Source organism: Coffea arabica, chromosome 6e, assembly GCF_036785885.1.
Source record: "Coffea arabica cultivar ET-39 chromosome 6e, Coffea Arabica ET-39 HiFi, whole genome shotgun sequence".
NCBI lineage: Eukaryota > Viridiplantae > Streptophyta > Magnoliopsida > Gentianales > Rubiaceae > Coffea > Coffea arabica.
In genome coordinates, this window is record NC_092321.1 from 3941372 (window position 1) to 3965996 (window position 24625).

A 24625-nucleotide genomic window follows, 5' to 3' on the forward strand; every position below is an offset into this window, starting at 1 on the left:
CATAAAACCAAGAGAAAATGGAATTTTTATAGCCACTAATTGTTAGGGTGCATAATGAACAACTTACTAAAAGTATTAGAAAGGAAGACAAAAACAAAGATATCGAGCTAAGAACTCCATACGCTTTCAAGGCTCCAATATCTAGGCTCTTAATCAATCAAAATTGAAAGAAAAAATTAATTGGGTCCTCTTCATATACATATATATATTATATATACAATTTTTTTAGAATCGCAAGCAAAATACTGGCATCCATTGACTATAATCCGATTCAACTTTTTGTTAAGAAATAATTTAGAATCCAAATACTTACTCTAATAGCCGGAAAAGCCATACCGCAATCATGATGAGATCTAATATCAAGCAAAACAAATAAAGCCAACTCCTCCTACAAAGTTTATTAACAATCTTAGTAAAGGTGTTCCTTTTGTTTAATAGATTGTTTCAAGAAAGATTGACAAAAAAAATTGGGTAAAATAGTTAGAGATTAATTCGCATACAAGAGTTTTCAATTGGGGAATGCAAGAGTTTTCAATTATGCCAAGTAAATTTTCAAATTTGTTCAACTATATCCGCTTATGTATTACAATTCAATGAAAGAAACAATAATCCAAAAAATCACATAATAAGTATAAATAGCCGAGATTGGCTTTATATATGTTTGTCCAACTCAACATTCATGGAGAAGTAACTTGTGCAATAGTATATTATATCAATCCAAATAAAGTACTGTAGCAGCTGCACTTGGCGGTGGGGGGAACAAAGTTTGTAGTCTCGATTGGTTGGTACTTGGTAGTACTTTCTGGACTATACTCATCCATCGAAATTTTAAAGACCGGATGTCTCCTATAACGGTTAGTTTTGGTCAAGTCACATAGGAGAAGGAAAAAAATGCTCCGGAACATTTTCCTGTTTTTTGGGTACAAATAGATTAAATAAAACACCAAGTACAAGCCAAACAAGTATTACGAGGAAAAAAATTTCCCCTCAAATCTTCATCTAAACCAAAAGGTAGTTCATGAGGATAGGAATCCAAAATTACAAAATGCCATTCCATCTTGCCTCCCAGTCTAGCTAGCCATCTACACATCTATTCACTTCTTATTGCAACCGCAATAGGACTCTGTAATCAACAATTATATTGCAAACAATGATTATTATGATTACTGAGAGTATTTGATTTCATTAGAGATATGATGTCAAGGCAGTCAACTTCAATATCTAGGAATTGAATATTTAACTCCAAAGCAAGCATAATTCCGTCTCTAAAACCCCATAGTTCAGCCAAAATATTGATAGCAATTCCCAAGTTTGCACTGTTTCTACTATAGCCTTCCATCCAACAACCAGAGGAGTCTCTACTGAGTTCTTTTGCTCCTGCCAATCCTGGATTTCTTAAGGCTGTAGCATTTCGAAGAAGTTTAGTTTTGTGCATGTTTCTAGCCTACGAATAGAGGATTCCAACAAAAACAACAAAAGATACATAGTGTCGATAATTATGGCAACCAAAACCCAAAAGGAAGAAGGAAAAAATAAATAAATAAGCACAGTCCATATTGATAAAATCGTATTGGATGTGTGAATCAAGAGCTGAACCTAGCAGGACAACCTATATTAGACTGCATTTGTGGGTTAAATATAGTGCAAAAATATCATCCATTACCTAACACGAAACAAAAATGAATAGTTTCAAATATGGGCGCTTACACTTCCTGATTTGCTGTCCAAATCAAATTATTGCTCATAAATACCACAAAAAAAAAATTTAAAAGACCAATCATGTTTGGCTATAAAATTTATCTAACAATGACGAAATCTGAAATGTTTCATATCTCAAGCTAACCTATTTTTGTTATTAATCCAAGCAGTGCCGAAGAATTGAAGTTATTGGTAATTGGAAAGGCTATAAACAAATCATACATAAGAAGTAATTTCCAAGGATTCGTGGCAAAGTTCATTACTTGGATCTTGCCCAATGAGAATCAAGAGCACCATAATAATTCTTGCAAACTGCAACAACACAATTGAAATGCAGTAGCTACAAAACTGATAGAAGATGCGGCAAATATGGCATATATGCCTCAGCCTAAAAACAAAAGTGGAAGAAATAATAATTGTATTCTAAGATTCTGCAAAGAAGTCTATACCATTTTCTCTCAAAGTAGAGGGGTCTTCTTCTACTGGAACATCTAGATGCCATATTTGGCATGGATTATGCATCCTATTGTAATTTACAAGAGAGTTTAGCAAATCTACTTCAAAAGTAACATTTCCTTCCATTAAGTTCTTTCTCGTAGAAAAACTTAAAGGTAGATTGAAAATCTGTTTAACATTCACTCATTGAATCTTTCAATTGGCAATTTGAACTTTAATTGTTGTCCGTTAACCTGTTTAGGGTTCTTTCTCAGTTGGATCCAATTTCACAAAGTACAACAAACTGGCTATAAAAATCAGACTTTCCAAACTTAATCATACTAAAATGTAACAGGGAACATCATGTTTAGCAAATACAGATTTAAAACACCCAAAACTGAATTACCTAGTAATTATTTCCATGTTAAAATTTTTAGAAGTGGTAAGAGGCAACTTAGGGTCATGAATTAAAAGCATAGAGCATTGAAAGCAGAGCACTTTCCAAACAAAATACGGCCATCATTTCTTTTATGATTCAAGGCAAGAAAATGTTATATAGAGGATGAAGTCTAGTTAAGCAAGCAACACATTAGCAAACCTCTTGGATGGAAATAGATTGTAACAAAAATCTTAACTCCAAAAATAAAGTGATAACCGATTCATTGAGTACTCAATTTGCTGGTCACTTGCATACCTCCATTGCTTAACTAATTACCAGTGGGTGAGAAAGTCCGGACCTTCATTTGAGATCAAACTCTTTTTTCAGTACACTTTTGCTGAGGCATATATGAACGACTAAACTAATTTTGTTCATACATTCTAATTGCATATGCATTTTTTCAAGGCGAAATCCTACTTTTGTCCCTGTTTAGTAAAAACTCAATCAAAAAGTGCAATTTTTAAGCATTTGGAAAATAAGAGCATATGTGTCATATTTAAAGATTCTTCAATTAATTCAATTTGACAACCCCAACAATATTTAAAATAAAATGAAAATGTTAATTTCTAAAGTTTTCCAAGCACATGAGTTTCAATTGAACTTCAAAACACACAGCAAGTACAAGAAATAAGAAGACCACGTTTTCTTTTCTTCTATTTCACAAATTCAAAAATGGAGATTTATACAAACGCTACCTGTTTGTTTTGGTATTTTGCAAATATAAGATCTAGTATGCTGTGCTACTTGAAGTGAATGATTAGGAAATAAGTCGAGGGGAAATTTTGAAAAAATCATAAAAAACTTTTCAGCAAGGAAAACAGATATTAAGACATTAAAATCCATTATATTTGCATGAGTTCTTTTAACCTTGAAGATAAAAACATGAAATCAAACAAAAAGGTAATAACCTTTTTTGCCACGTTTACTGAGTTCTTTGACCTTGAACATGAAAGCCTGAAATCAAATATAAAGGTAGGAACTACTTTTTGCTACTTATATATAGAGAAAAAAATTTAGAAACCATAATTGCAAATTAAAAAAGTGGACAAAACAAATCCTCCAAATATAAACAGCAACAACACTTATAACAATAATAAAAAACTTAAAATAGAGCTCAGGAAAAAAAAATAAAAGTAAGCACGGATGCAAAAATTAGAAAACTCACCATGAGGAACGAGAATGCGGGAGAGAAGAAGCACTAAAAATTTTCTAAAAAGAAAAAGGCACATATCAATAACAAGTGAGAAAAAAACAGCTAGTAGAATAACCATATAGATGTTCGCACAAGAAGAGAATAATCACACAACAATAAAGATAATAGTGTATAGGAAAAAAAGCAATAATAAAAAATGTATTTGTTAGAATTTAAAGATGGAAGGAGAAAATAGCCGACTCTCCAAGATAGAAACAAATGATCACGAATTAATCTGTAGGAAAAAAAGCTCACCTCTACCTTTTTCTCATAAAATATGAGACGAACAACTGTTGCCTTCCAATCTGCCCAAGGAAAAAAAGAAAGAAAAACAATGATTGAGTAACCTAAAGTAATCATAATTTTTTCTCTCTTGTATTAAAAAGATAACTCCATGAAACGAAACAGGAAACATCGAACAGTAGAAAGTTGTGAAAAAAAGAATGCAAGATTTGAATCCCCCAAGACTGGAGCAAAAGCTAGCGAATTTCTAATATCTGGGCATCCCTAATTTTGATACAGACCATACATATTAACATTGAGGGTGTAAAGAAGATATCTTTGGGACGAATATTACAGCAGATGGGTTCGAGGAATCATGTGCGGAAAAAACGAAAAGGGGAAAAAAGATTTTTAATATGGCTAAGTAATATGAAGAAAAAATTATGACTAAGTAGCCTAAAGTAAAATAAATGTTTGCTTCCCATTCATTGTTACACCTTGATCAACGGAGAGTAATGGAGCTGGAGAGCCACGGAGAGGCAGATCTGAACAACAGCGAATCAAGGAAAGAAAAGAAGTAAAAATGAGAGAAGAAAAGGAGAAAGAAACCAAGAAGAAGGATTAGATAGGGAGGCCCATTCATTGTTATCACCTTGATCAATGGAGAGTAATGGAGCTGGAGAGCCACGAAGAGGAAGATCTGGACAACAGCGAATCAAGGAAAGAAAAGAAGTGAAAATGAGAGAGAAGAAAAAAAGAAAGAAATCGAGGAGGAGGATTAGATAGGGAGGCGCAGAAGAGACTCTCGGCAGCAGCTTCAGAAACCCTATCTATTGAATGATGAGGTGAAATCTCGATTTTGTCCTCAATTCAATTCATCAGCTCAATCAACGGAGGACTACCATCAATCGGCCAATCACAGCGTGCCACGTCAGCAATTGGGTTCAATTGGAGGGATTGGCATTCACACATTTACTATATATGTTAATGAAACCAACAACGAATTTGTCAAATTGAGGGGAAGTGAAAGTGTGATTAACATTATTATTTTTTTCTTAGTTTTGGTGTCTCAATAAAGTAGAGCATTTTGGTAGGCATGAAAGTTGATTGCGGCTACCAAATCACGAGCATTTTGGTATGTTTTGATCACTTGCTACTAATGAGTACAGTAGATCGATCGATTTACCTCTTCCGTTTTGATTCCATCTAGTTAGTCTTTTGTATCCTTTAAGCTTCAACCCTTTTATTCCATCCTGATTAATTACTTTGAATTAGAACTTTTACAGTCGCAAAAGATGACCATTCTCAGCTAACCTCCATGCACCTACCGCTCCTAATGGGCAGCCAGCCAGTAAACAACGACTAGTACAAAGGGGAAAACATGAAAGAACGGGGCGAAGGAAAAGCAGCCACACTAAGAGTCTGTTTGTTTGGAAGGAAAAGGTTTTCCGGAAAACATTTTCCATATTTTCTTTTGTTTGGTTGTCAATTATTTTGGAAAAATAATTTCCGATAGAAAATCAATTACACCCAGCGGAGGAAAACAACTTCCTCATCTGTCTTTGTGAAGTTATTTTCCTTCCTGAAAAGCAGTCTTCTTTTTCGCAGCGACATCTCCTCATCTCCGGCAAATAAAAGCTTTCAGTCCAACCAAAAGCCTCCGGCGACATCTCATCAGCAAACAAATCCCTCCTTCTTCGCAGGCGGCATCTCCAACTCTGACAAAGACCCAATTTCGGAGGTAACAGATCATCTCCCTCTCTCTCTCTCTCTCTCCAACTCTGACAAGCCAATTTTTTGGTTTAATTCTTGCTTTGCCTTTGCCATCTTGTCTGGATTGTGAAGAAGCTCCGCCATTGCCCATTCCATAGTGGCGGAGGTGGTATCTGTACCGCCTATAAACAAATCCTACAATTGGTTGCATAGATATGCTGTCAATATCTGGAGAATTTTTTGGATACGAAAGGAGAAATTCATTTTTGGTTAATTGGTTATACGAGCAAGCTATTCGTCACCTTATCACTGTTTTGTCCCCTAACAATGGCGTGTTGCAAGAGTTCATTGATAATTGCGTCTAACTCAAATACATTTCCTAATTCATAATAGATTTGACCAGACAAAAATTTCCGAAATAAGAAAAGCAGGGGGTATGATATGCTTATGATAGCCTGTGATTCTTGCTTGGCTAGATAAATTAAGGGTATTATTAATTCAATAGAAAATTCTGTAAGCAACGTTAAGCAGAGGTATTATATGATCCTGCCATTGTTCTGGAAACACTAGTGCATGTGCAAATGCCTAGATACCATTAGAATTTTTAGATTCCCGTTCCTACAATAGCTTTTGTTTTAGTTTGTTCTTACCTGATTAGGGTTAAATCTGATTTGATTGATGCTAATGAATTAATTTGGCTTCTGAGTTTTGGGGGTTTTAGACCATTTGTAAAAGTTTTAGTGAATTCATTGAGTTTGTGAAGCCACGGGCTGATTCTTTTGTAGTTTTAATTGTCTCTAGCTTCTTTCGTTTGATCCTCCGACATGAATTTTGATTTTGTAGATGTCATTTTTTCGCTTTATTATCTGGTGCCACATTTGATGGATGCCCAAAATGTTCTAGGATATAATATGTTTCTAAATTAAAAGGTCAATCCCAAGATATCCCATGAACGATCAATCAGTTTCTTTTGAGGAGCATTTGAGACCCCTGCATCACTCTGCAATTGAGACCCCTGCATTACTCTAGCTTTTTCTGGTACACTACTAATAGTCTACTGCTACGTGAATTTTCATAGATGGATTCCGGTAGTGATGATGATGAGGATGCTATTGTAATTGGTGCTGCCACTTCAGTCCTAGCAGCAGGATATGCAGCTCTTGATGTCTATAAAACTCCAGTTGTTATACCTAAACCACCTCATGTTAATATGGAGCGAGCTAGAGAGGATTACATGGATAGCATATTATATGGAAGTAGTTCGTATTGTATAGACCAAATTAGAATGGACCAAACTACATTTTTCCAATTACTAAATACTCTCACCATTAGAGGATTATTACAACCTACCATTCATATGTCAGTGAGAGAGCAATTGTTAATGTTTCTGCAAATAGTTGGCTATAATTTGAGGTTTCGAGTGGTTGGGGGGTACTTGTATAGGTCAACTGAAACCATACACCGCTATTTTTCCATTGTACTTGATGCCATATTGAAACTATATCCAGATTTAATACAATTGCCAAATGGTACGACTCCACGAGAGATCCGTAATAGTCGAAGATACTACCCCTGGTTTGCTGTAAGTCTAGTTCTTTGTATAAAAATTAATTAACTCAAATAGTAGAAATTATTTTATATCTAATTGATATCACAAAATAGGATTGTGTAGGGGCTATAGATGGGACACATGTTGTTGCAAGTGTACCCCTTGAAATTCAAGGAAAATTTCGAGGTCGAAAGGGTTACCCAACTCCTCTTTGTAGATTGACATTTGCACAAGGCTGCATGATGCTAAATTTTTGGCCTAGCACCAGCAGTCTCTGTCTCTGTACTGAGCTGCTGTACATATTAAGGTGGTTTATTGGTAATTGGCCTTGGACTTTGCTAATCGAAAGCTCCATTGGTCGGCAGCAAGAATTAACAATTATGAATAAATCCAAGATTCCATTAATAATTCCATTTAAGAATTCATGGTATAATATGAATAGATATTTTATAGAAATGATAATTTGATTATAATGGATAGAAACTAAAATTAACTTGTAATGAAATAAATGTTTTGAGAGTAAAAAAAATATTTGCAACATATCAACAAATATATCAGAAAATATTTTCAGTGACAAACCAAACACCGGAAAATTATGAAAAAAGGAATTTGGAAAATATTTTCACTTAATAACCAAACAATAGAAAATTATGGGGAAGGAAGTGATTTTCCAGGAAAATGACTTCGATGGAAAATATTTTCCCTAGGAAAATATTTTCAGTCCAACCAAACGGACCCTAAACCAAAAGGAAAAAAAAAAAACCAAAGGAAATGGATGCTATCCTATGCTTTGAAATTTATTCTTAAGAGAGTTCATAACAATTATGACTCCGACATGGAAAGTTGACTTATGAAATACTAATAAATTCATAGAAGAGAAGATAAATTATGGTATCAAACTTAACTCATTGATGAATGACATGTAAAACCATGCGCGAAGGGAATCATAATCATGGTGATACTTGATAGGGTAGCACTGCACTGCACACCGCTTTTACCACCTTCACGTACTCCTGACTTTGGTTATCGTATACAGCGGGCGATTACAAATAATTTGCTGAATTGTGGAAACGAACGGCGATGTCAGGGTCAACACTCAAAAAGTTAATTTGCAGAAGGGGAGTGTTTTTTAAAAACTAATTTTTTAAATATAATAAAAATTTTTAAAAAGTACTTTAAAAGATAATTTAAAAATTAGTTTAAATTTTTAAAAAATATTTCAAAATATATTTTAGAAACTCTTCTACTCTTAAATATTTCAAAATATTTTTTTAAAATATTTTAAAATATAATCTAAAAATATAAAATTTTTTAAAAATTATTCCAAAAAATAGCTAATCCAAACAGAGTAAAAGTCCGTCAAATATTCGTTTTTCTTCTGAATGAAAAATTGGAACTACGAGAATATTCTTCGTCATATCCCTAATTTTGCACCTACCAGATTTCTTTTTCCCCAAGCATTTGTTTCCATAGTCCAAGTGTCATTCAAGTCATTCAAATCATAGCCGCCCCGCGGTCGGACTTTGACACTGGAAGAACTGCAAAGAAATACTACTGCGAAACATAGCCGAACCAGCAAATTTCCGTCAAAAGATTTATTAGAATAGATATTAGTACGCGCAAATTGATGAACTTTGAAGATATATTGACTGCTGTGTTGCGTTTTATTACTATTTTTCATATATTTTAAACTAATTGGATATATTATTGTTGAAAAATTCTTGATTTATATATTTTTTTAATGAACTGTTACGAATTTGTGTATAGTTTTAATGTTGTGGTCATGTAGATGTTAAATTAATTTTAGAACTTAATAGTTATAGTAATAATATTAAGAAATTAAGGATCAATAAGTGAATTTGGACTAACTCCGAATTAGACTTGCGCTCTGAATATTTTGTGAGCTAAATATGAATTTTACATTTATCAATTCGAAATTGATAACCTGAAACCCGAAAAGTGGTACTAATTATATGAGTTGAATGACTTGTTAGAGCTCAAGTCAAAATGATCCGAATGACATTCCTAATAATTTGGCATTAGAATTCATTGATGGCCATAAGATAAATAATGGATGGCAAATGAAATGTTAAATAATATAATAAAAAATCCAAAAAGTGTTGCATGTAAAAGTAGATTAGTCTCTTTTTGATTTAGGAAACGTTATCTGTTCTCTTTTTTTTTTTTATTATTTGCACTCTCACTATTTATTTTATTATATAATCTGATAAATAAAAATTATTTGATTGAAATAATAATGGGAGCTTGAATAATAAAAATGAGAGTACCCATACCATCCGGAGTCTTCTTTCAATGGTGCTTGTCAGCATAGGTATAACACACACAAGTTTTACTATGAATACGCACAATCACATTTATTATTTCCCATATTTAATGGTTCTCTCAATTAAACCTCACTTATTTTACAACGGAAAATCTAGAGTCTTTTTTAATGGTGGTTCAACATGAGACAAACCCCCTTACTAATACTTTTCACATGATGGTGCAAATGATTTTAAGCCCTTAGTTTATATATAATTTTGAGCTATAAAAGAACTTATTGGTCCAAACTAATTAATGTATTGGTCTTCCTTATTAACTAACTACATGCAAAAGAAACGGGATTTTTACCCATGTAGGCTGCAAACAAGCTCGGCAACTAAAACGTCATATAAACAAAATTCCCCGTTGTGGGACTAAAAAGACCAAAATTATAAAAAAGGAAAGGAAAAAAAACAAGAACAATAAAATAAAGGATTAATCTTTCCTACACTGACAGTGTATACACTATCAGCGTTGGATGATTGACAACTATGCAAAATTTGAATTTGAAATTCAACTTTTGTACATATGTCATGAATCCAATGATGATAGTGTATACACCGTCAGTATAGGAAAGATTTACTCTAAAATAAAACCTCGATGACGTGGTCCGGTGGGGTGTGTGCGCTACTTTCGGTGTTCACGAGAGGAGGAAGGTGGGCGGGGCACACCGTTTTAATTTTTGGGAGTTCTCGTCTTGTGCCGCAATTAACCTACTATTAATCACATGAAATGTAAATCCAACGGTTGTAAATAACCCTCTAGAACTCAAAATCCCCTCTACAAATACCAGCCCAAGGTCCTCCTCAAGCAAATTTCCACTCCCCAAGCCACTGTCCCTGCTCAACCGCTTCTCCAGACCTCTCTTTCCGTCATCACAGATCTAAAACCTCTTCCAATCATCACTTACTTTAGCTTACCAAGACATGGCAACAATCGTCTCCGTCAAGGCTCGTCAGATCTTCGACAGCCGTGGCAATCCAACTGTCGAGGTTCGTTCGTTTTTTCACCTTCTGTTTGTTAACTGTATGTCATGTACTACTTTCCATTTTCCGATCTGTTTTTTGGATTCCGGCGTCTCGTCGGATGAGTTTGATTCTGCCGATGCTCGGCTAGACTGACTTTTCTTTGTCTTTCTCCTTCCTTTGATGTATGATTGTTTCTTCGGGGAAATTAGTTACGAGTTTTCTTTTTTTTTTTGGTCTATTGCGTGTTGCTTTGTGGCGATAAAGATCAAATGAAATTTAGCTAAGCTTTATCTATTATTCAAAAAGCCTAACCGATATTTTCGAACTAAAGTTGGTTGATTCGGGTCGGTGATGGACAATGATAATAGTTGTTATGTGGAACAATATAGGTGGATGTGCATGTGTCAAACGGTGTGTGGGCGAGAGCTGCTGTTCCTAGCGGAGCTTCCACTGGTAAGAAGATCTCTCTCACATCGCTGTTAAGACTATATGCTTGTCTCTGTGGGATCCCAGTAGTGTAATATTTTTTTTCCTTTTTTTTAATATCTTTGGATTCTGGATATCTTCTATGCTTGAGTATTATACATTAAAAAAAAAAAAATTTATACGTTCGTAGTGTAAATTAGTACCTGGATAATTTGTATTTGCTTCTTTGTCTGAATATTATATTTAGGGTAGAAAGTGGACAAACTTTTTCGTTCGGATGTTCGTTTTGCATGCTAGCGATTAGTTTTGATTAGTTTTTTGTATGTCGAAAAAGGATTATAATTAAGTTTAGGAATCAAAGCTATTGAAATATGTAATTGAGTCTGAGCATTTGGTAAGGTCCCTTCATTCGCTTCATCAACTCACATGGAAGCAAAAACGTGTGTTAGTGGTAAATCCAGAAGATGTTCCTATATTGTGATTAACATATTACCATATTAAAACAGCTAATGATGGAAGATCAACAGAATAAAAAAAATAGGCTGAGTGGCTGATGTTTGTTTACGTGACTTTTTTCTGCCTTCAGGAATATATGAAGCTCTTGAATTGAGAGATGGAGGGTCAGACTATCTTGGAAAGGGTGTCTCAAAGGTGACCTAACTCTTAACTGTAACTGCTCTGCCTAGTGTACTAGTGAATTGAAATACTGATATATGGACGCTTTATTTTTTTTCCAGGCCGTTAACAATGTCAACTCAATTATTGGCCCAGCACTCGTCGGCAAGGTTGGCTTTTCATATAAACTTCTGCTCAGGGTTCCTCTATTCTTTGCAAGTGTTTTCATGTCGTTACCTAGACCTTTTTCCAAGGAGTGATTTATGGAAGTCTTATTATGTGATATTAGGTATGAATAGCGTTTCTGTTTTTGATGATGGATAAGTTCTTTTTGCTTGCACAGGATCCAACTGATCAGACTGGTATTGACAATTTCATGGTTCAGCAACTCGATGGTACCCAAAATGAGTGGGGTTGGTGCAAGCAAAAGGTATTTTATTGCCTGCTTCTGTTCTTATGAGCTTTTCTAGTAATTATTCTGACACAAACCGATTTGGATTTCAGCTTGGTGCCAATGCCATCCTGGCAGTGTCTCTTGCTGTATGCAAGGCTGGTGCTGCAGTGAAAAATCTCCCTCTTTATAAGGTATTTTAGATATAGTTCTCCTTTATTCCTTTTGCCTGGTGCAATTCTGTGGGGACTGTGAACACTGATTTTATTGAATTAACATCAACATTTTCTTTAGCTCATATGTTTATTGTGATTCTGATGTATCAAGCACTCATGTAATTGTTCTTACACTTTCTCTGTATCTTTGCTGAGACAAACTAAGCCTGACACAGCTGCATCTTGTTTTGTCAATCCCATATGCAGCACATTGCTAACTTGGCTGGTAACAAGAAGTTAGTCTTGCCAGTTCCTGCGTTCAATGTTATCAACGGTGGATCACATGCTGGCAATAAACTTGCTATGCAGGTTTATCTTTTGTCTCACAATGATAGTCCAGTGCCAGGGATGCTATTTACCTTTGCGTTTTCTTACAAGTTTGTTGTTTCAGGAATTTATGATTCTTCCTGTTGGGGCTTCTTCTTTTAAGGAGGCTATGAAGATGGGAGTTGAAGTCTATCACAACTTGAAGGTGCATTTATGTTTCCTTCAGTAAACTATTCTTTTTCTTGACAAAGTTTCTTCAATCATGTTGGATTTTCTAATATCTAGCCATATTTTAACATGTGGTAGTGCTAGCAACAATTTGGTTTCATGCTTAAATCTCATTTTTCGGAATTCGTCCATTTTATGACTTCAACAGCTTCTGTTGTTATTATAGTGAAACTTTTTTGAAATTTGGTGATTGTGTCGTCAATTCAGGTTTTGAGAATGTATGATCGGTGCCTCTTGATCTATTAGCCAAGTGTCTTTGGTCCTTAATAGTTAACTACTGCACTTTGTAAATGGTATTGAAGAAATAATACTATGGCAGTGAGTAACCACAAGGAAAAGATGTGGGCATTTGTATCCTGCAGCTTTGGAATTGTTGTAATTAAGATGTTTTATCCTCTCTCATATCTGTGAGCGCATTTGATGTGTTTCTGTTGCTTTGACATATACTTGTTTATTGCTGATCTCTTTCTCCAGTCTGTAATTAAGAAGAAGTATGGCCAAGATGCAACAAATGTTGGTGATGAGGGTGGCTTTGCTCCTAATATCCAGGTTAGTCCATGGATTTTTGCTAATATGCTTCCTGTTCATTGTTCAGTTTGGTTGTCATATATTTTACAACTTCGTGACTTTGAAATTTCAGGAGAACAAGGAAGGTCTTGAATTGCTTAAAACAGCTATTGCTAAAGCTGGTTACACTGGTAAAGTAAGTATTGGAATGGATGTTTATACGTTCCAATTCTCATAATTTATTAGGTACAGAAATCGGTTTGAACAGTTTGAAATTGCTACAGGTTGTGATTGGGATGGATGTGGCTGCTTCTGAGTTTTATGGTAAAGACAAGACTTATGATCTAAACTTTAAAGAAGAGGTATTGCTTTTTCATATTTTCCCCCCAGATTGTTATGTCAAACATTTGAATTCATTGCTAAGACAAAGGATAAAATTACATCTAGATTCATAAATTCTAGTCTTCTAAAGGTGGGATAATGTCAATCATGACATATATCTTTTTGGTCATTCTTCTTTATTTAGTATGTTTGCTGCTTTAGTAGTATGTTTGGTGACAGTGAGCAGAAATTTCAGTGAAATGATGGCAACTGGATCATTGTGTTATTCCAAAACCTTTTTGATAGTACAGGAAAATATAACTTGCGTTATCACCTTTGCTTTTGCCAGTTAAGTTTTGCGAACCTGCTTGGTACAAAAATTTGGCTCTTCAGCAATCAACCTTATTTCGAATGAAATGAATCCTGTTTGGTATCGTTATTTTACGTTAGAATGTAATTGCTAGGTGTTGATATCTTTCATTTATTTTTTTATTTCTGGTCTTTCTTTGCAGAATAATGATGGCTCACAAAAGATCTCAGGTGATCAGCTCAAAGATCTTTACAAGACGTTTGTAGCTGAGTACCCTATTGTTTCAATTGAAGATCCCTTTGACCAAGATGACTGGGAGCATTACGCTAAGTTAACCTGTGAAATCGGTGAAAAAGTACAAATTGTTGGAGATGATCTTTTGGTCACAAATCCCAAGGTTAGCTAAATCATATTTTTCTAAGACAGCTGATCTGATACCGATAAGAGTGGTCTTTGCTGCTTATTCTCCCTGTCTGCGTTGGCAAGTTCTAGCATATCTTTACTTTAGCATTTCTAACTTGATTACAGAGAGTTGCAAAGGCAATCAACGAGAAAACTTGCAATGCTCTTCTTCTTAAGGTAATTGTTTGAATTATTAAGATAACTGAAATTGTGATTCATTGGTACTGGTCAGGAACATAACTAACTGCTTAGCTTGCTTAAATGACAGGTTAACCAAATTGGATCTGTGACTGAGAGTATTGAAGCTGTGAGAATGTCCAAGAAGGCTGGTTGGGGTGTGATGGCCAGTCATCGCAGGTAAAGAAAATGAAACCTGTTGAGTTACCTTTCTTCTGCTCTATTATGCCAAATTTTGAAAGGTTTTGTAATCACTGTGCTCTTGGGATTGCAGTGGTGAGACAGAGGATACCTTCATTGCTGATCTCTCTGTTGGTTTGGCAACGGTAATCTTCTATTTGAGTGTAGAAGATATCGTTTCATTTATCATGCTTTTATAGTTCGCATTAACTAATTTGTATTCTCTGATCTTTTCAGGGTCAAATCAAGACTGGAGCTCCATGCAGATCAGAGCGTCTGGCCAAATATAACCAGGTAATTATCATTGCTTTGCATGCATGTTTTCTTCTATTTTTGATTCTCAAATTAGCTCTCTTTGTTATGAAGAAATAACACTTCATAAATGCAAGTTTATTTCTAGTGGTTATTTAAGTTTGATGTCAAATTTAAGCAAAAGATTGGGAGCTACACTGAAATGAAATCCCGCTATTGCTGCAGCTCTTGAGAATTGAAGAGGAACTTGGTGCAGATGCTATTTATGCTGGAGCAAGCTTCCGTGCACCAGTTGAGCCCTACTAGATTTGCTTTAATCTTGAACCTTTTGCGGGGATCGTAGCAAACTTGGTTGAATAAGTCTACAAATAGGAACATCCTTAAATCGATGATGCCTGTTCATTAATAATCATAGCTAAACTTTTTGTTTTAATGTGATTGACAAAGAGCTAGTTTGTAGAGGATAAGCATCTACTCTTCCTTTTGCTCCTTTTCCTTTTATTAGAAAATCCTGATCATGTGAACTTGTAGTAATGATTTTGGCCATATTTTCCTGAATCTTTTCAAGATATTTTTGAGGAGTTTCTATGAACTGATGTATCTGTGTGAATTACTTGTTGGCACTGATTTTGCTGCGAGGACATTTTTCCTACAAAATGTGAATGTAGGCTTTCCCTTGGAAGTTTTTACAATTCAAGGGGAAAATTTAAGTGGACCTTTTTAAGTTTATATTGTCGTATAACGTTTAGAGTTTTGAGTAGGATTTTTTCCCCCCCTAGAACTATGTACTTGTATTGGAAAAGAATAGTTATGCCGTGAATTTTGGAAGTTTTGGGTAACATGGTTGCCACAACTTTCGTGGGAGTAGGATCCTAATCCTTGAATTTGAGCAGAAACAAGCAGTCAACTCATTCTGATTTCTTAATAAAAGGGACTAGGGCAAGTAAATCTGAGTTGTTAGTGGAAGACCCTCTAATTGAGAGTGAGGTAATTTACAGAAACTTCCGGCTAGCTATCTTGATTCCCAGCGCCCCGGGTCCCGATTTGGTTTGGTAGGACTCGGAGACGGGGAACAGAACAGAAGTAAAGAGCCAAAATTGCGATCGAGAGCGAAAAAGCTAGTCAAAGTCACGAGGCGTCCATTGAACAATACTTTTTGCATGGATGTTTTTGAGGCATGTTGCGGCAAATCAAAATTTCTCCGTTCAGAATTTGTAGTAGCGCACGCAATTCACAAACTATAAAAAGAACAAATTTGTGTATGCAAAATTTATTCAGCCCCGCGATTAGTTGTTACTGTTTTTTCTTGCCTCTTCAGTTCTAGTTGTGACTTCAAAGACTGGAATGTAGAATAAAAAACAAACTAACTGGAGAAGCTTGCCTCTATGTTGTGGAGGCAAACAAAAAAATTAGAAAGCACATTAATATGCTGCCAGCAGTTGTTTTTTTTTTCCCCTTTATATTTCTTTTTTATTTTTTGTTACTTTTTGTAGAAAAGGGATTCTTTTGCACCTTCTCCTTAATATATATATATATATATATATTATATAGAGACAAAGAGAGAATTTCTACAATTTCTTGCTCTAAGGCTTCTTTAACGAGTTTACCCAATTGAATATAACTCGTTACTTTTTACATACATTTTTGAATATGTACAGCTCGTTATTATTTCTCTCTCTTGATCATGGAAATTGCAAGCTACAAGCCTATGCAACTCAATCGTATCTTTCTAGAGCAACAAACGCTTCTCAGCCTTGACAAGGTTCAATGCTTCTTCGAAACTCATTGGAGAGCACGGCAGAGTCATAGGCTGTATAGTTTGGCAAGGTTTTAAAACCTGAATCGTTAAGTGAATCGGATGAATTTTTGAATCATAATTCAAATCGATTCAATTTGGTTCAAAGATTTTTTCCCTTCTTTTAAATCCTTTTAATCATTAGGAAACTTGGATGACTTAAATTTTTTTTTTTTTAAAGAAACTTACCATGAACTGGTTCAAAAGTCGGGCTTTGTACTAGTTGGATTAGTTTTTGATCGGATTTCACTTATTTAATTGAATTTTCGGATTTACTAGTGACCAGACCAATATCACGATTGATTCGCAATTCCACTGGTTGATTTGGCCGGTCTATTTCGGTTTTCAAAGGAAGACAAACTTTCAAGTGGTTGTACTTATTTTTCACACTCATCACCCACGTCCACGGGAAAAAAAAATCCCCTTGGAACGCGCTTCTTTTGCTCACATTCATGCCTTGAAGTGTAGTTCTTGCGATTTTTGGTCCTCAACTTCTTTAGTAGCCGCTAAAGTACAAGTGTCACCGCCATCGTTCACCTACACTGATCAAAAGATGAGTGAGGAGGCTTTTGATAAGTTGCTATAGATTATTCTTGATTCCACTCTCAAAATCTAGTTTTTCCTAAAATTTTCCCATAAATTCTCCCAAAACTTTAGCATATATGAAAAGAATTGATTCGACTCTCAAAACTTTTCCATAGATTCTTGATTCGGCGCTCAAAATCTAGTTTTTCCTCCATTCCTATGACAAGAATTGAAATTTGACCTTGAACCAAAAAACAAAAGTAGGAGTACCAAGCAAACTAGAAACAGCAATGAGAAAGATATCGCTTGAAAAATGCCCTTTTCCACCTGCCGAACTTGGAGAAAAGGGGGCACCACTACCATTTTTGTTCAAGGAAATTTGGCTGATTTTTTAATATGTATTCAAATGTAAAGATTGTGGATCCTGTCCGAATTTCAAGCTGGTAACTAAATACAAGTATATTGTGCCAGACAAGATCACTGTTAGTATGACCTTGTTGAAATCTAAAATGGTAACGTGGTACTTCAAATGATAAAAAGTAATAGATAAATTCTGACCCAAAAGAAAAATATAATTTTGCATCATGCCATGGCACAGATTTATTACATCAGAGTCAACTTGAAAAAATAAATATATCTTGCTTTAACTGTTTCTAAATATCAACCCTATTCCGATCTTTTGTCCTTTCAATAACTCATGACAAATTTCAGCCATTTATCAGCTGTGAATCTTTTCAAGTTCATAAAGGTAGATTAATCGAATGGATGGGGGCTGGCTCTCCCAAATCTATGTCAACAGAGTCCAAAAGGCCAGAAAATGGAGAACAACCTGGTTGATACCTTTAAGTCATCTTCTCTTCCACATATGTCCTCTTCTCTTCCAGAACTAAACAAAGTAAAAGATGAAAATATAACAAGAACTTTAAGAGAAAAAAGAAACAATGCAGAAGAACTTAAAAGTAAAATGAGAAACAATGCTGGCCATGGGGACTTAAAGTAAAAAAAGAAAAAAGAAAAAAAAAAGAAACAATGCAGAAGAACATAAAAGTAAAATGAGAACAATGTTGGCTATGGGGTTCAAACTTCGAACCCATGCGCACTTATGTGCAGAAGATCTTAAGTCTATGTCAGAATGGCTGTGTCAGAAGATCTTAAGATCCACAGTTCATTCTACTTAAACTGTGTCAGAATGGCTGCACTATTTGTTTCTGAGTTCTCATTCTTTCATTCAATGGTTGGTTGTTTATAGCGGTGCAAACGAATCGAGCCGCTTGCTAGCGGCTCGAGTAAAAAAACTCTCATTCTTTCACTCAGTGGTTGATTGTTTATAGGGGTACAAACAAATCGAACCGCTCTCGAGTCAAGTTCGACTCGACCTCGAGTTGGCCGAGTCTTTTTGGATTGAGCATTGTCAACTCTCTTTCTGGCTTGATTCTCCCGACATTCTTTTCTTCATCCACAAAATTCAAATTCAAGACTTCGTTGAAGAGGGTGTCAAGTTTCTTGCCATAATATAAGTACCTGTAGTATTGATAGCGCGCACAATGTGAGCGGTATTGAGTCATTCGCGTTAATAGATGTAGTGTGGAGTGTGAGGCCAGTGAGTGGAAGTTGGATTAGTTTGGTTCTATCGTAGCCATTGATGATATGGGGACTGGCAAATGCTCCAAGTCTGGTGGCTTCTGTTTGCAACATACATGTATGTGTGTGTGTGTGAAAAAAAGAATGCTTGATGGTTACCAAGTTGCCATTGGTTGAGTAGTAACAACTTATGGATGCCGCTATAGTGATTTTGAGATCAAGACATGAGAGCAACACATTTCAACAACACTTGTCCAAGTGAAGAGCCAATGCCATGTCAGTATGTCACTATCTGCACACAATGATGGTGCCATTTCATGAGGGGAGGTTCAAGGGCACACGAATTCAGCAATGGAGTTTTTGAAATCGGAAAAAGAAATCAGATTTTTCGATTTCAATTTCGTTTTATATTATATATATATTAATATTTATTTATTTATATATATAATATTTTTTATTTCAATTTTGTTTTATAATATGTTTATTTCAATAATGTATATTATATTATATATATAAATTATATTAATATTAATATGTATATTTCAATTATGTATATTATATATATTATATCAATTGAAATAAATATTATATATTTATATATATAAATATTTTGTTTAAAATATATTTATATAAATATATAAATGTATTTATTTATATATATTTATATAAATATATAAATGTATTTATTTATATATATTTATATAAATATATTTATTTCAATTTTCTTTTATAATATTATATTAATATATATATTTCAATTATGTATATTATATTATATATATATAAATTATAGTAATATTAATATGTTTATTTCAATAATGTATATTATATATATTATATCAATTGAAATAAATATATATATTTATATAAATGTATTCATTTATATATATTTATATAAATATATAAATATATTTATTTCAATTTTATTTTATAATATGTATATTTCAATTATGTATATTATATTATATATATATTATATTAATATTAATATGTATATTATATATATTATACCAATTGAAATAAATATTTATATTGTGTTTAAAATATATTTATATATATTTATATAAATATATAAATATATTTATATATATTTATGTAAATATATATATTTCAATTTTTTTATAATATGTATATTAATATATTAATATATATTAATATACATATTAATACTTATTTATTTATATATATAATATTTTTAAATATAAATATAATTTATAAATATAATATGTATATACATATTAATATACATATTATATTTATAAATTATATTTATATTAAAAAATATTATATATATAAATAAATAAATATTAATATATAGAAACACAGCCAGTATATATTAATATAAAAAAATCCCAAAAAATTGTAAATTATAAAAATACTCAAAAATATATTTTAAAAATACCTCTAAAAATAATTCAAAAAACATCTACAGTAAAAGTTTTTAATATACACAGTTACAATAAAGTTTTTGAAAAACACCTCCAAAAACAGCTAATCCAAACGGAGCCTAAGTTTTGAAATTTTGAAAAATATACCTCAAAATTTGACTTTATGAGGTTCAAGAATGATCAATATAATGTGCGGTAATGGACACGAAAAATTTCTTGTGTTGTTGGAAGTTCAAATATTAGTTACAATTGCAACCTTACTTTTGAATTTCTCCAAGAAATTATAATTTTTTAATTTTTGTAACTTATAGATCTTGATGATATCCCTCTTGATTATATTTCTTGAAATAATTTTCAAATATGGCTGCAAACTATTGACAAATCTCTAAAGGCCTGCATGATAAAGACAATGGATATTTGTGCAATATAACTGCAGCTACAAGTTCATCGCGTGAATGTTGTTGATCGAAAATATAATTGTACAATTCTTTTTTGCCATCATCTTTTTTATTACCACTCCATAGTAGCATTTGCAAAATATCTCATTTAGGTTTTTTAGCACTCCTTTTAAGGTAATCATGCAAGCCATTTGTCTTATAAACACTGCATGTTTTGTACTTATTTACTACAATATTTGTACACATCATAATGAATACCAGCATCACCTACCTCCCAGTCAAAATGAGCCCAAACTTTTGATTTAAATTTCCATTTACCTTCTTCAATTTCATATTCTTTTTTTTTTTCTTGATCTTCTAAATCAATTGGCTCAGCATTAATTGATTTATGGAGCTGGTGAATTATCCCCTTGTTTAGGTGAAATGAGATTTTGATTCTCCCTTTGGTGAATTATTAATAGATGATACACTATTAATATGGATGGATTAGCACATACTATGTTTCTTTCTTTTGAAAGAAGTTATAACTCTCAATTATTATGATGTGAAAATATTAAAACTAGTTTCATGGATGTTTGACAAGATGATTAAATTATTAGATTGATCAGTTTAGAATATCTACAGATAACTATTTCAGTGCCGGTGATATATTCTTTAGATCCCCTGTGTATAAGTGATGTTTAGATCATTATGGTATCTTGAATGTGGATTGCTATACTTTAACTCTCTTAATTATTATGCCATAATTGGGTAATCATATCATATGTGATTGGATATAGCACGAAACATGGAATGATAGTGAGTAATCTATAAAGACTTACCACCTTTAATAATAGAGGAGTTATCTTATTAATGGTCACTTGTTAAAATATAACTCAAGAAATTTTAACTAAATGGAAAGATCTTGAATAGTTGTATCTAAGTATCCATTCAACAAGAGTTATATCTTGGTAACAAAGAAATCATTGAGTGTGTCTGGATAGTAAAGTATTTGGTACAATTTTTTTAAAAATACTGTAGCACTTTTTTGATGTGATGTATGTAAGATAAAAAAAGTGATTGAAAAATATAATGATGATGCAATCAAGTAAATTTTGGCAAATAATTCACTATCTAAACAAACCCATTAATAATTAGAGTTGGCATATACTCCATACTCTGAATTAATATGAGATAAGTATGGTAAAAAGATAACAATTATATGGTACACATGCATGAAAAGAAGTTTCCAATGAAAGATTAAAAGATATTCAAGTAAAAGCTCGAATGACAAGTTTACTAAACTTTTGATTTAATTTGTGAGACAAATTAAATTTGAGGGATTTATGATGCAAATAAATTTAATCATTCAATACAAGAATTGTATTTGAATCAGGAAACTAAATCCAATAGGAAACTAGTTTTAGTTTTCCATAAGGACTTGGACAGCTTTTTTTTTATTTATAAATAATGATTAAACTTTTGCAACCAAGATGAATTAATACACAAACGGTCTTATTAGATTTTCTAGAAAAATTAAAAGAGAAAAATACCCAAAAAAAAATTGTCCAAATATAGAAGAAAATATCATTATCCCATTTCTCCTTACTTGAGACGGTTTTTCAAGGTGAAAATTGGAGTTTCTTTTGGATAGCTTGTGTGGGATTGTCTTGACAACTAGCACTATTCTAGCAAAACCAAAATCTGCCTATGATGTGAATTTTGGGTATTTTTCACTGTGAATTATGACGGAATTTTTCTTCAAAAAAAAAAAAAGTGTTTGTTCCCATAAAAAAAGTGACGAAAACCTCATAGCCAAAAGTGTTTTAAAAAAAGTGAGGCAAAAAGGAAGAGAGAGTGTGAGAAAAGAATGGAGGGTGACGATAGACAATGATGGCCGATGGTAGGTATTGGTGATCTATGGAACAATAAAGTAGTTTCAAGTTTATTTTATTTTTTTATTTTTTAGTATATTTGAGTGTGTGTTTTATAGAGTTATTTTTGGGATTTGTTCTACAAATAAAAATAATTCGTAGGAAAAACATTCAATTCATACAGAGCCCAAAATTTCTCCGTTCAGAATTTGTAGTAGCGCAAGCAATCCACAAACTGTAAAAAGAACAAATTTGTGTATGCAAATTTATTCAACCCCGCGATTAGTTGTTACTGTTTTTTCTTGCCTCTTCAGTTCTAGTTGTGACTTCAAAACTGGAATGTAGAATAAAAAACAAACTAACTGGAGAAGCTTGCCTCTACGTTGTGGAGGGAAACAAAAAAATTGGAAAGCACATTAATCTACTACCAGCAGTTGTTTTATTTTTCCCCCTTTATGTTTCTTTTTCATTTTTTTGTTAGCAAGACTATAGGATTGGCTTACTTTTTGTAGAAAATGGATTCTTTTACCCAATTGACTATAACTCGTTTCTTTCTCCATACATTCTTGAATATGTTCTTTCTCTTGATCATGAAATTGCAAGCTACAAGCCTATGCAACTCAATCGTATCTTTCTAGAGCAACAAATGCTTCTCAGCCTTGACAAGGTTCAATGCTCCTTCGAACCTCATTGTAGCACGGCAGAGTCGTAGGCTGTATAGTTTGGCAAGGTTTCATTAAGTGAATCGGATGAATTTTCAGTTCATAATTCAAATTGGTTCAATCTGGTTCAAAGACTTTTTCCACCTTTTTTAAATCCTTTAATCATTAAGAAATTTGGATGACTTAAATTTTTTTAAAAAAATAGAAACTTTCCATGAACTGGTTCAAAAGTCGAGCTTTTGTACTAGTTAGATTGGTTTTTAGTTGGATTTGACTTATTTAATTGATTTTTCAGATTTACTAGTGACCAGACCAATATCACAATTGATTCGCAATTCCACTGGTTGATTTGGCCGGTCTAGTTTGGTTTTAAAAAATGTTATATTCATCGAGCAAATCTTGCAACCTCAAGGAAGACGAACTTTCAACTGGGTATTACATACTTTTCATCCTCATCACCCACGTTCACAGAAAAAATAAATCCCCTCAGAACACGCTTCTTTTTGCTCACGTTCATGCATTGATGTGTAGTTCTTGCGATTTTTGCCCCTCAACTTCTTTAGTAGCCACCGAAGTACAAGTGTCACCGTCATCGTTCACCTACACTGATCAAACGATGAGTGAGGAGGCTTTTGATAAGCTGCCATGTATAGATTTATTTATAAAGGTTGGAGCTCCTCTCGAAACTTTCCAAAAAATTCTTGATTTGACCCTCAAAATCTAATATTTTTTTTCTCATTTCCCGTAAAAGGGTTGAAATTTGACCTTGAATCAAAAAAAACGAAAGTAGGAGTACCAAGCAAAACTAGAAAACAGCAATGAGAAAGATATCGCTTGAAAAATGCCCTTTTCCACCTGCCGAACTTGGAGACAAGGGGGCACCACTACCATTTTTGTTAAAGGAAATTTGGCTGATTTTTTAATATGTATTCAAATGTAAAAGACTCTGGATCCTGTCCGAATTTCAAGCTGGTAACTAGATACAAGTATATTGTGCCAAACAAGATCACTACTGTTAGTATGACCTTGTTGAAATCTAAAATGGTAACGTGGTACTTCAAATGATAGAAAGTAATACATAAATTCTGATCCAAAAGAAATATATAATTTTGCATCATGCCATGGAACAGATTTATTCCATCAGAGTCAACTTGAAAAAAATAAATATATCTTGCTTTTAAGTGTTTCTAAATATCAACCCTATTCTGATATTTTGTCCTTTCAACAGCTCATGACTAATTTCAGCAATTTATCAGCCTTTCAAATTCATAAAGGTAGATTAATCGAATAGATGGGTGCTGGCTCTCCCAAATCTATGTCAACATACTCTAAAAGGCCAGAAAAAGGAGAACAACCTGGTTGATACTAGTTGCTTTTAATTAGATAGGTGATAGGTCCGATAACCACACAAGTCCTTTTCTCTTCCAAAACTAAAAAATGTAGAAGTATAAAAAGAACTTAAAGAGTAAAAAGAAACAATGCAGAAGAACTTAAAACAAAATGAGAAACAATGCTGGCTATGGGGTTCGAACCCATGCGCACTTATGTGCAGAAGATCTTAAGTCTTCCCCCTTAACCTCTCGGGCAAACCAGC

General features: G+C 33.4%; 1 protein-coding gene, 2 long non-coding RNA genes and 1 other non-coding gene across 5 annotated transcripts; 2 read left to right on the plus strand and 2 right to left on the minus strand.

The window, feature by feature from the left end:
• Positions 1-892: 892 nt before the first annotated feature.
• LOC140009353 (uncharacterized) lies at positions 893-4944 on the minus strand. Of its 2 annotated transcripts, none has more exons than XR_011816750.1 (5): positions 4639-4944; positions 4484-4531; positions 4026-4069; positions 3738-3781; positions 893-3526 (listed from the first exon to the last, which is right to left on the minus strand). It is a non-coding gene; the product is annotated as an uncharacterized lncRNA (long non-coding RNA). The 2 variants fall into 2 exon arrangements; XR_011816749.1 differs by having other exon boundaries at positions 4020-4069.
• Positions 4945-7232: 2288 nt separating this feature from the next.
• Positions 7233-7548, plus strand: LOC140010029 (uncharacterized). Its single transcript, XR_011817286.1, has 2 exons — positions 7233-7281; positions 7362-7548. It is a non-coding gene; the product is annotated as an uncharacterized lncRNA (long non-coding RNA).
• A 2708-nt stretch (positions 7549-10256) lies between these two features.
• Positions 10257-15421, plus strand: LOC113697263 (enolase). Its single transcript, XM_027216811.2, has 17 exons — positions 10257-10562; positions 10928-10991; positions 11551-11615; positions 11702-11749; positions 11923-12009; positions 12084-12164; positions 12393-12494; positions 12577-12657; positions 13155-13229; positions 13321-13383; positions 13472-13549; positions 14021-14215; positions 14347-14397; positions 14489-14577; positions 14672-14723; positions 14815-14871; positions 15055-15421. The coding sequence occupies exons 1-17, from the start codon at positions 10497-10499 to the stop codon at positions 15133-15135; spliced, it is 1335 nt and encodes a 444-aa protein (XP_027072612.2). The 5' UTR covers positions 10257-10496; the 3' UTR covers positions 15136-15421.
• Positions 15422-24542: 9121 nt separating this feature from the next.
• Positions 24543-24625, minus strand: TRNAL-UAA (transfer RNA leucine (anticodon UAA)). The gene has a single exon. It is a non-coding gene; the product is annotated as a tRNA-Leu (tRNA).

Coding starts and splice junctions, on each gene's coding strand:
- LOC113697263 (XM_027216811.2), top strand. CDS start 10,497: ATGGCAACAATCGTCTCCGTCAAGGCTCGTCAGATCTTCGACAGCCGT. Junction 11,616..11,701: donor TTGGAAAGGGTGTCTCAAAG/GTGACCTAACTC, acceptor TTTTTTTTCCAG/GCCGTTAACAATGTCAACTC. Junction 14,724..14,814: donor TCTCTGTTGGTTTGGCAACG/GTAATCTTCTAT, acceptor TGATCTTTTCAG/GGTCAAATCAAGACTGGAGC.